Source organism: Barbus barbus, assembly GCF_936440315.1.
Source record: "Barbus barbus genome assembly, chromosome: 20".
NCBI lineage: Eukaryota > Metazoa > Chordata > Actinopteri > Cypriniformes > Cyprinidae > Barbus > Barbus barbus.
Genome location: NC_136748.1, coordinates 5,021,165 through 5,033,335, shown reverse-complemented (window position 1 = coordinate 5,033,335; position 12,171 = coordinate 5,021,165). Strand labels below are relative to the sequence as shown.

The following is a 12,171-nucleotide window of genomic DNA, read 5'->3' as shown; positions in this document are numbered from 1 at the left end:
CGTGCAAAACGCACTTTTGTGCGCTCAAAATATGATCTTTTGCGTTCAGAATTGTGGCAGAGATATAACCCCATACATTTCAGCTACATATCTTACTGTGATTTAACACATCTGGTTGTGTTGCAGTCATGCAGGACTCTTGGCTTCCTAGACTTTGGCTAGATTCTTCCACTTGGGCTCATTTTAAATAAATTACGAGCAGGATACAAGGCTTTCAAGAGCCACTCTGGTGTTTAGGGCTACAAAACAGCATTACACTGGAGATGACAGAGAAGGAAAGATGTGACGAGAGCTTTCAGAAAGCATCGACTCATCTGCCTCAGCTATGCAGAAGGAGAACCAGCATTCAAGAAATCAATTTGGCCACCTGTCATTTACCCAGCTTGGGATGCTGGTTTCAGAAAGAGACACTTCATCCCTTCCCTCCGTGAAGGTGTCTGAAATTTTGACCAGGTAGATTCAAGTCCCTAAGAAGTCACAAAGAAACACTGAGCAATATGAAATATTTACAGCTCAGGATTTAGAAGCAACCGCATGGAGTTATACATGTATATACACAAACTAGCTTTCCTGTAATATAGCCCCTCCCCCTTTCCTCAAGTCATTTTAATCCTGGTAATAATGCAGAACACAAATGGCCTATACACATATATATGGGTCAGTTTCACAAAACCTGTCATTAATAAGCTCCACACTTTACAAGTAAAACTCAACAGCACCACTACACTATATATTTGCCCCCTACTGTATACTGTATAGGTTCCCTTGCTCATTTGCACCTGAGTGCAAGTGCTCCCTTGATACAAAGGGTGTGAATTTTAATTTGTCATTTCTAATGGAGAATGATCAAATTGAGGTGGCAGTCCCTCAGGGCTATCTGAGTAACCATTATTTCCTTTACATAACTGCCAGTGAAACAATGGAGTATGCGGCTGGAAATGCATACAGTGAGAGAAAGGAGAAAATAGTCCCGCAATGAGTATGGATACATTAATCATGACAGCACTTTCAAAAGACAACCGCTCTTACTTCAGCTCAGATGAGGAAGCCGAAAGAGAGAATGTAACCAGCGCAGGCTGACAGGGCTTTTGCCAATGAGGCTTGTTTTTACTGTAGGAATGGCTCGTCCTACGCTTTATGAACAGCCCAAGGCATTGATGGAAACCAAAGGAACTACTGATGTGCTTTGAGAATCAGATATGAATTGATTCTCATGGAGACTCTCTCTAGCCTATATGAGACTACAGGCTTCTGAGGTGTCTGGCTGAAGACACAAGGCGAGATGGAAATGGAGGATAAGCAAGATAAGAGGGCTAAATGAACAGTGGCCCTATGTTTAAGCACTTTACGAATGCTAGATCCGTCAGAAGCATTCCTATTTTATTGAACAGTAAAGTCACAAGAAAAAGCACTGAGGCAATAAATCAAGGTAGTGTGGAAACCCATGCACTTCCCTCTTGCACAGCAGAGAGTAATTTCCATGTATTATCATGAATTTAAACAGCCATTTCTGTAGCAGTTGCAGTAACCATGACCATTTTGACATCTGCATTCCAGGCAAACAGCTACAGCAAGGGTAATGAAATGTCTCCATAAGCAGCCGTGAATAACAAATGGCTCTGGGTACATGTTAGCGGCACCCTTTACACATTGTTTACACATTTTAGTAATTTATTTTCCAGCACAATCCCAGCAGCAGCACTTAAATGCACAAGGCGAGGACACACAAACCAGCAACAGCATTTTTAAACCCCACTAGGTCCCAAATGCATTCCAATGAAGATTATCACCACTAAATACAAGAGTATAAGGCTACACCTTCAGCTTCACTTGTGTAAAAGTACTGATTTTGACTAACAGCTCCAATATTGATCATTTTTACTTTTTACAGACAGATAGATGGATAGATTCAGTTTTGTCCTCCTTTGCCCTCTTTGTCATTTCTAAAGCAATGCCATATAGCCACTCCCACCCTGCAGCGAGGAGAGGACGGATGGAGGACGGCAGGGGTGGGGGGTGTAGGGGTTTATAGGGGCAGCAGCTGTGAGTTCATTCTCCTGCAGAGTGAATGTTCCTGCTCAGTGGCTAGTGGCTTCAGATTAGGTTGGTAGTGGTGCATTGCCACTTTTGTGAAACTCCTTTAATAGCAGGTGAAAGGGCCATGCCTTAGTCCACCACCTAATGAGACCATTACCCACACAGCATGTGCTCGGAGAAAGAAAACAACATATTTATATAAATATTACATATATGTAAATAAATATAAATGTATATATAAAATTGTTATATACATATATATATATATATATATATATATACACATACATATTTTTTTTCATTCTGTTTTATGCATGAAACAAAAGTCTAAATATCTGCCTGTAGAACAAAATGCCAGGCTTATTGCTTCTCTAATAAATTTAACCATTTCATGATGTTTCAATAATTTTTGTGATATTTCGTTTTTTTTTTTTTACTGGAAAACAAAGATGTTCAATAAGAATAGTTTTCGTTAAATTGATACATTTAAATTCCAAAACATTTAATCTATGCAGCTTAAATCAGATAATAAACAGCATTAACATATTTATATAAAAACCTCTTTTAAAATTAATGAGCTAAGCATTTATTTCTCTGAGAAAAAACAAACAAAACAAAACAAAAAAAAACAGGATAAATGAATGCATTCAAAATCGACGTTAAATCGAATCAGAAAGCTTATTACATTAGATCATAGACGGGTCTTAAATCGCTGTGAGAGCATATAGAGCAAACAACAGAGACTTTCACGCGCGTGAAGTTGAGAGATCGCTGCTGCGTGACGTAGACCATCATTCGTGCAGCTTTGAAAACAGCATCGTCGCTCCATCACTGATGTCCTCTAATATACCGCTGCTGCTGAAGACACGGATAACATGAACGGATCACCAACGACACAACTACAGGCGTTTATACTCGGTTTATGTATTTAGCAGTGTGTGTGTGCTCGGAAACCTGACGCGTCATAGCTCGCTCTGCACCAGCCGAGGTAAGGATTTCTGCATTCCGCTCCGTATTACAAATAAACCCTTCAGCCTCCACTATGAGTCATAACCCAAGACATTTCTGTTATTGCCTTGGTAAAAACAAAGGAAAAAGAAAGGGTGCTGACAAGTTGTGCGCTTGTGTGTCTGAAACGATACTTTATTTCCTTTACCTGACCGTATGGAAAACAGAATCAGACATGGCAACAATGCATGCATGTTCTATCACTAATAACTCATACCCGCATCCCTACTGGAGAACTGAGGCATGGACAGGAAAGGCACGGCAGCAGTAAAATCACAGTTAGGAACCTGCTTCCTCATCATCCTGTGTGCACACTTCTCTTTGTTCCCAGTGCGCTGGGGGAGGAGGAGGACACTCGTTTAATTCTCTCACTTATTTCCTCAGGCAGGCGGCGGTGCTGAGGAGTCTCTGCCGTCGCAGTTGCAGCCCAAAGAGAGGGGACTAGGCAAGCTCGTGTGAATGTTGGCCGAGTTCAGGAACGCGGCAGGATGGCGTCCACAGGCACGCAGATCTTCGCCTTCGTGCTGGCATTGCTAGGCATCCTAGGTGCCACGGTGGCCACGTTACTGCCTAACTGGAAGGTGAGCGCGGATGTTGGATCCAACATCATCACTGCCATCTCGCAGATGCAGGGGCTGTGGATGGACTGCACCTGGTACAGCACTGGCATGTTCAGCTGCACGCTAAAATACTCTGTGCTGGCGCTGCCCGCATACCTGCAGACGGCACGCACCACTATGGTGCTCTCCTGCGTGCTGGCAGCGCTGGGATTGTGTTTGGCCTCGTGGGGTTTAAAGTGCACTCGCTGGGGTGGGGGACGGCGTGCTAAACGTCACGCTGCCATGGCCGCCGGCAGCTGCTTTCTGGCCTCAGGCTTTCTCTGCCTTTTTCCTGCCTCCTGGTACACAAATGAGGTTATTGTCAGTTTCCTGGACGCCAACGTGCCAGAAAGCAACAAGTTCGAGCCGGGCGGCGCCGTCTACGTAGCCTTCGTCTCGTCTGGTTTCCTTTTCGTGGGTGGATCCATTTTCTGTCTGTCCTGCCCGGGGAAGCGACACGGCCCCCAGGATTTGATACTTCTGCCTCCGGACAAACTCCTCTTGCAGCAGCAGCAGCAGCAGCAACTGCTGCAGCAACAGCAGCAACAGGACCAGCTCCAGCACCAGTACTGCTCTCTCTCACCACTGGATAACAAGACTGGCTACAGCGTGCAGGACTACGTATAGGGGACCGGTGGCTCTGGAGCAAGACAAGTGCAATGCACTGCCACTCGACCTCTTGGCTCTCGTGATTACAACATGGAAAGGCGAGAGGGACCACAACTTTGAAGCATTTCCCTTATCGTTTTCGTCTCTCCCCTTTTTAAGATTAGCAAGCACAAAACGGTGGAAGTATTCCCTTAAGTGTCGTCTACGAACAGACGGATCGTGAATACTGAGGGGCGAGTGGCAGCAACGCTGCAGATAAAGAGATGTGAAACACTGAGCAAGACGATAAATAAATGCACATATCCAGCATCCTAGTAAATCGTATTAAAAGTGTTCCTCTGGGAACGGATTAGCAACAAGGGAATGTTTCTGCTACTTCAAATCCCACCCCCCTTCCCAAAGATCTGAACTCAGAAGCAATCGTTTTGCTGCTAACAATCGTTTGGTAACCTCTGTTGAAGTAAGATGGCAATATGTCTCTAAGAGGCAACAGTATGGGAGAGCCCTTGTTTGGGATATTCTTTGCTTTTCTTTCTATTCGAGTAATGGTTGTGTTAATGAAATCTCTTGTCTTATTTTGGTAGCTGATAGGATGATTGATATTCTGCCTAAGCATGCTTTCTGGAGCCTGTGCATAATGCAGTGGAATGCCTGATGTAGACTGAATTGTAGCCATATAGCCTGTGCCTAAAGAGCTGTAGTACATAAACCGCTGAAACTGTTTGGAGAGAAGTAGGAGGAGTGAATAGGGGTTGCTGGGTCAGGCGTGTATGGGAAATCCATATCGAGGTTGAGAGGAGACTGCACCTTCTTACGTCAAATGGACGATGTAATGTTGTGCCGTTCAACACTTTCGCATTTTGCCCCAGACAAAAGCAAGCTGCCTTGAGCCCAGGGCATGCTGTTTGCTCTATCACGCACACACTCATCGTGCTGCATGTGTGTTTTTACTCATGCTGCTACTCTCACTGCCATGGAAACGGGATTCTACGCCCAAATACGTGTATTGTCTAGGGTTGTGTCTCTCTGCACACTCAGAGGATGGTGGTCCTGTGTGTGACGAGCTGGAGGCTGTCATAAATCACTCCAGCCAACAGCAGAGGATCGTGTCTAGAGACCAAGCCTCTGCAACACCGCTTCTCTCAGATGAGAGGGTCCGTACCCTGCTGACCACCTCAGAGCTTGAGAAATTGATCCGTAGACAATGTACGTGCAGCAGTTTTGTTTAACAGACATAACATCAACAAAGACGAGATTGAGTTTCAGTAACTGGCAGCGTTTTTATGGAAGCATGTGGCACCTGATAAGGCTGCAATCTGCTTGGGTCCACTCTCACAGCAAGTAGTCCTTGGCCAAATTACTTTCTTTTTTTCCCCCCAAAATTTGAATAAGCAGCCACATTTGTGTATAAATGCATCAGCAGTGTATTTGCTGACAGATTGTCACCTACAAGGGGCTCTTTACGTCATCTTAAAAGGAATATTTCAGGCCATCATCTGTGGCATGCTGAGAAAAAGGAAAACAGTTAAACATTTAAAGTGTTTATTTATGGTGCTGCTCACACATCTTGACCCATAGGATAGTTCACCCAAAAATGAACACTTCGTCATCATTTACTCACCTTCAAGTTGTTCCAAACCTGTACAAGTTTGAACTCCTACAGATTTGGAACCTGCATGAAGATAGAAACTGTTTGGTTACCAACATTTTTCAAAATATCTTCTTTTGCATTCAACAAACGTTCACACAAGTTTGGAATCATAAATGATGACAAAATGTTTATTTTTGGGTAAAATATCCCTTTAAATGCATTTCCCATTTGCTTGCTTGTCACTGATGCAATTTTATATGAACTTAAACGTAGTCAATTTTTGTCTCTGTTAAACAGACAACATGTCACAGATACTAGCTATAGAGATTTTACTATTCATTCAAGTAGGAGAAACTTCATACTCTACCTCCCTCAGTGCTCGCCATCCCGTTCTCCCAGAGCGCTTATGGATGTTGCCTCTGACAGCCAAAACAGTTGCATGTCATGTGCAAATTTGCCAATGCATGTACACACAAACACCCCCTCATAAGCATGCCCCCTCCCCTGCATATATAACTTGTGCCAAGAGTGGAGTAAGTGTGTGTTGTGCTTGGATGCAGCCGTGCGTTTCTATGCTGCTGAAGGGAGGAATGTAATTTCAGTGTTGTTCTGCTCTGGCAAAAAGAGCTTTGGCAGTGATGGATAGCACTACGCATTCTTCCTCTCAAGCAGATTCCCACAGGCGAGCAGATGGCTGGGCCCAGCTCGCCCCCTGTAGGCAGCGGCGGGCATGCTGCGTAGGCACAGCCAGGTTTTGTGCTACCCCTCTAGGGCAGATTACGCCCTCCTCAGCAGACCATGCCAGCTCCTGGACAATAATGACTGCCCATGCACCATTACCGAATGCAATAAGCTCTCCTCCTCCCCTCCAAAAGTAACGATGCACTGAAATGTTACAATTGTGATTGTGCCAAACTCATGACTACTTTGCAAATGTATGTACAGGTGTACTGTTCTGTTTGCCAAATGCAAGATGATTTAAAATTTTCGAAAGGCTGTCATCTGTACTGGGAGATAATTTATAAATATGAAGTTTATCAACTAAAATATCAACTAATATTAAATTCCAAAGCACAGTAATTCTAGGATCACAAGCAGTTCAAGTTCACTAGGGCAGGCTTGAAAGGACCGAGATGATTTTTAAATTGTGCTTTGGGATTTCATATTCATCAAAGCTCTGCAAAGATCACTTTTATCACTATTAATTTACTGAGAGCACTTTTCAACACCCAAGCATGTTCACAGCGAATCTTCTTTATAAGAAGACAAACATTTACACCTTTAATTGTGTAACCTCATTTGAAAGCAATTTATTTTTTTGTTAGCTTAACACGGTAAAAGATACACTGAAATGATGATGATTATCTGTAGATATTATTACCAGAAGAGGTTTTGTAATTATAAAGACAAACTATTCATATATTGTTATGGTGCAGCTTGTTTATTAGCACGCTATAGAAAAAAAAAAGTTTCATATGATCCAGACGAAACAAACAGGCCCTTGTTTTTGTTCAGTGGCCAATTTAATTATTTCTCATTGGATAAATGCAGCTTATATTTTGGTGGATGCTTCTGCACCTTCTTAATTTTGCAAAGGATACTGTTCAAATATTTCTGTACTGTTCTCTCAGTGTGCTTGTGCAAGTAGTTATATTTTTATTAATAAAAATTGGTGTAAGCAGTATGTTCTTAAAAACAACTAAGTCTTATTTTAATTCATGTGCGCTGTATTGTTCATTTGAGGACAACACTTCAGCAACAAATGGCAAATATGAATAGAACAGGCTGTAAGGAACATATTTGTTCATCAGTTCCATTTATTGTATTCTTAGTTAACATTAAAAGTGACTAAATAAAATCAGCATTCATTCATTTACTAGAAGATCACTGAAAGAGAGGTACTGCAAATCAATATCATTATAAGAGAGGTGTGTGTATAAACCTTTCACCCAATTTTTTCAAAGGATGATGCATTTAAATTACAAAGTACATTTGTATACATCATAGTAGTATTTGTATTTGCATTATACATTTGAATTACACTATTAAGAATAGTAGCAATTTTCATTGATGTGGCTATTTTATATACAATGCTTAAATTATTTACTATCCATTATGATTTGATGTATGCACTTATCAAAGTGCTTAAGTCATAGTCCATTAAAATGTAAGAGATTTTTGGCCATCTTATTATGGCTCATTACATACTGTGGTGATGAGAAGAATATGAATGAATGAATGAATGAATGAATGAATGAATGATGCATTTATATAGCGCTTTATTGTGTATTGCTGTACACCCAAAGCGCTTTACAATCATGTGGGGGGGGTCTCTACCATATTACATTACACAATGGCAAAATAGTGCATTGCATGTCTTCATTGAAGGTAAAGCATTTTGGTCATGTAACACCAGCATCATACAACTTCTTTGGGCATCAAAACTCCATCAGCAGTAATGGTGAGCCAAGTCCATAGTCCATCAATCAGTCAGTAGCACCCCTCACTGCAAGCATTATTATTATTTTCTTTTAGAGGCAGTGTGTTATTTTTGTAATATGAGCAGTGTGGAAGATATAATATGATTGTCAGACACTGTGGTTGGCCTTGCCCTGCTGGAAACACTCCTGGGTCTGTAAACACACTCAGTACCGTGAGCACAATGGAATGATGATACTGCTCTTGTTTGGTGCATTGTGAACTGCTGAGACAGGCAGTATAGAATGCCAAGATAAGAGCCTGCATGAAAATATTTTATTCATTTGTTTTTCAAGGGTGTAAATAAAAGAATACTGGAGTATGTTTTAGAAAATATTTCATTCCATCACCTTCAAAATTTCACATTTAACTGATTGCATTATACAATCAGTTCCATTTATTGTATTCTTAAATACAATAGTTTGTTTGAAATTGCTAGTAAATTTCACAAATTACGAGTGAAATTTGTTTAAAAGTAAATTCTACACCAAATTTCTTTCAGCATTCTTTCAGGACTGATTTCGCTTTAAATTTAAAAGACTTAATGTAGTTCATTCAAACATCACACACAGAGGAGAATAATATTATTTAATAAATATGTGGGAGGAGCTTCGGCCAAAAATAGTGCTCTTGTAAAAGATAGCATATAATAATCAGATAATAATCAAATCTTACAGTGGATTTAGAACCACATATTTGCAAGATTTCTTAAATATCTTCATTGAAAACTTCTAATCAGCTTTGGTCAAAATCCAAAGCATTTAATATTAAAATGGGATATTTTTAGATCTTGAATCATAATATATTGAGAGTAAGGCTGTGGGCTTTCTGAGACATTGAAATAACCTTTCTTTACTCCCGATACCTCATTTGACCCCATTTATTAAAATGGATCACTACTTATACCAAATTTGACCCCATTATTCACTCTGTGAGGTTTCATTTTCTGTGATGGTCCCATGGTGTTACAGTCAATGGAGAAAAAGAGTTTAATGATCCTTAAAATGGACATGGAAAAAAGCGACTGGCCTTGCTATGTATGGGTAGTTGGAATGACACCTTTTTATGTCCAGGATATCATTTCAAAAAAGCTTTCTTTTTTCTTTCTCTCTTTTTTAAGAAATAAGAAAATGTCAGAATAGTGCTGTTGCAGAATAGCAAGTCTCTACAGGAATATATTCAGATTAATATTTGTATAACATTGTGTGATCCAAAACCATTTGTTGCAACATTCAAAAATGATAGTTGAAATATATCTGTGAAGTCGTGGCCTAATGGTTAGAGCAGGGGTTTTCAACCTATGGGGCGCGCCCCCTCCGGGGGGCGCCAGCACCTGTCAAGGGGGGCGCGAGCATCAATTAATTCAGAGACATTGCCTTGAAGATTTATGAATACGAGCTTTCCAATCTTCAGCCATCCGCTAGGGGGCAATCTGACTCCCGCGACAGTGAGAATGGTGTAAAATGATTTACGGTTAGTCATGTCAGAGATCCAACCACGGATTGGCATGTTGTTATCTCAGAAACAGGCTCAGCCATCACACTGAATCAGGTAAACTGGTTACATGTTTATGTTTCTTAATGCTACGCACTGGAAACGCAGCAAACAATAGGTGAATGATGTTCGCACACTTTGGGCTCGGGGGGAGGGGAGGGGAGGGGGGGGGGTTGATGTTGGGGGGGCGCGAGTGAAATTAGACAAACTTGGGGGGGCGCATGTCCTAAAAGGTTGAAAACCCCTGGGTTCGAGTCTCGGGCCGGCAGGGATTGTAGGTGGGGGGAGTGAATGTACAGCGCTCTCTCCACCCTCAATACCACGACTGAGGTGCCCTTGAGCAAGGCACCAAACCCCCAACTGCTCCCCGGGCGCCGCAGCATAAATGGCTGCCCACTGCTCCGGGTGTGTGTGTGTTCACTGCTGTGTGTGTGTGTGTGTGTGTGTGCACTTTGGATGGGATAAATGCAGAGCACGAATTCCGAGTCACCATACTTGGCCGTATGTCACTTCACTTCACTTCATAAAATTTAAGGAACAGGAATGTTTCATAGGATAAGCTGACATGTACTACAGTAACTGAAGCATTATAAGAATTTAAATGAGTTCCTACACCTTTTGACCAATTACCTGAATGACTTTTCCAGTCTTTCATGATTATTGGATAAGTCTTTTATTTTAAAAATACAGCAGGGGTAGACAATAAGGGAAATTTGTCTTTTGAAGTTCACTGGCCCAGGTCAACGCGTCGGGTATTGATCTCAATAATCACGAAAAAGAACAGTTTGCTTGAACAACATGAATAACATTTATTTTTTTAAGGTAGGTTTAGTGCAAAGTGCAGCAAAACTGTGCAAAAACATGAAACAAGTGCAAATAAACCTATTGCATAGGATTCATTCTCCGTAGTCACACAGCAATTCATTATATTATGTTCATACCATAGGTTTCATACACGTTAACTTTTCTCTAACTTACTTGTCTGCATATGTGGGCATTGATCTGCAGAGCTCACAGTAAACCTCTTTTTTTCTTGATCGTAGCCCAGCTAGGGGTGGGCGATATGGGAAAAATATCATATCACGATTTTTTTTTTTTTGAAATATCACGATTCACGATTTTATCACGATTCTTTGTCATGTTGGTTTTACAAGTTGTCTGAGCATTACAGCCAAACTAGAAAGACAAAGCCTTTCAAGGTAACAAAAAAAAGACATGGCAGATATTTAGGCCAAAGTGGGCGAAGATAAAAGTCTTTGTCATCATTTTATCTTTCTTATTAAAAAATAAGAACAAAGATACACATTACAAATACACATAATATACAAATAAAACAAACAGTGCTTTATTTTCAGGTACAATAGGTGTATTTAGCAGAGCATTCAATGAAATTGAATGAACAAATATAAAAATAAAACACTATATAGACTGATTCCTAAAGCAACTGTATTAAAGTTTTTCAGTCAAGAATAGTGAGTGATTTTTCTCTTTGCTTTTTGTTAACGTTAAATGAATAGTTCCCCCAAAAATAAATATTCTGCCATCTGTCTGTCAATTCTGTCATCATGTTTTATTTTTATACCATCATTTTCTCAAAAGTTGTTTTAAACCTGAATGAGTTTCTTTCTTCTGCTGAACATAAATGCTATTTTGAAGAAGGTGGAAAACCAATCAGTTGCTGGTCCACAGTGACTTCCATAGGATTTTTCTTTCCTGCTATCAAAGTCAATGTGGACCAGCAACTGTTTGGTTACCCTCATTCTTCAAAATATCTTATTTTGTGTTCAGCACAAGAAATTAATAGAGGTTTGGGACAACATGTGAGTGAGTAAATAATGACAGAAATTAAATTTTAGGGTGAACTATCCCTTTAATGACAGTCGACAGCATGTTTGGTGTCCTGTCCCTTTAAGAGCTGCACGCATCTAATATACAGGCAGGCATCTGTTTCTCTCTTAACCATTTACTTTCATTTTAGAGATACCCAACTGAGTCTGTATGTAAGCCTTGTGTTTTGACAGTATTAGTGCAAAAGATAAGTTAGTTGAGTAATCAGGCGCTGTTAGACAGGGTTTTTAGTGCGCGTGCTTCAGGTGTATCCGCTCAGAAAAAGCGCACGTCAGACCAGCGCGCGAATTAAACATTTAACCAGCAAGGCTTGTGTGCAAATAATGTACTTTTGCGATCGCGAATAAGTGCAGTGTCCTGTCAGAGTAACTCTACTGCTGTATGTGGTGTTATACAGTATATAGAGACGGAGGCGCCAGAACTGTATTTGATATAATGTGTGCTGTAGCACGATACTACCATATTTCTTCAAAAGCAGATCGTGGAGACATTTTTATCGTCCACGAT

General features: G+C 40.8%; 2 protein-coding genes across 3 annotated transcripts in view; one reads left to right on the top strand and one right to left on the bottom strand.

The window, feature by feature from the left end:
- LOC306886560 (mitochondrial dimethyladenosine transferase 1-like) overlaps positions 1-12,171 on the bottom strand; it is a gene marked incomplete at its 5' end in the record, with an annotated part of 33,378 nt that overhangs the window by 3,871 nt on the left and 17,336 nt on the right. The gene's annotated exons all lie outside the window — the stretch shown is intronic.
- LOC306886561 (claudin-20-like) lies at positions 3,534-4,271 on the top strand (the record flags this gene model as incomplete). Its single annotated transcript, XM_079443752.1, has 1 exon — positions 3,534-4,271. The coding sequence occupies one exon, from the start codon at positions 3,534-3,536 to the stop codon at positions 4,269-4,271; it is 738 nt and encodes a 245-aa protein (XP_079299878.1).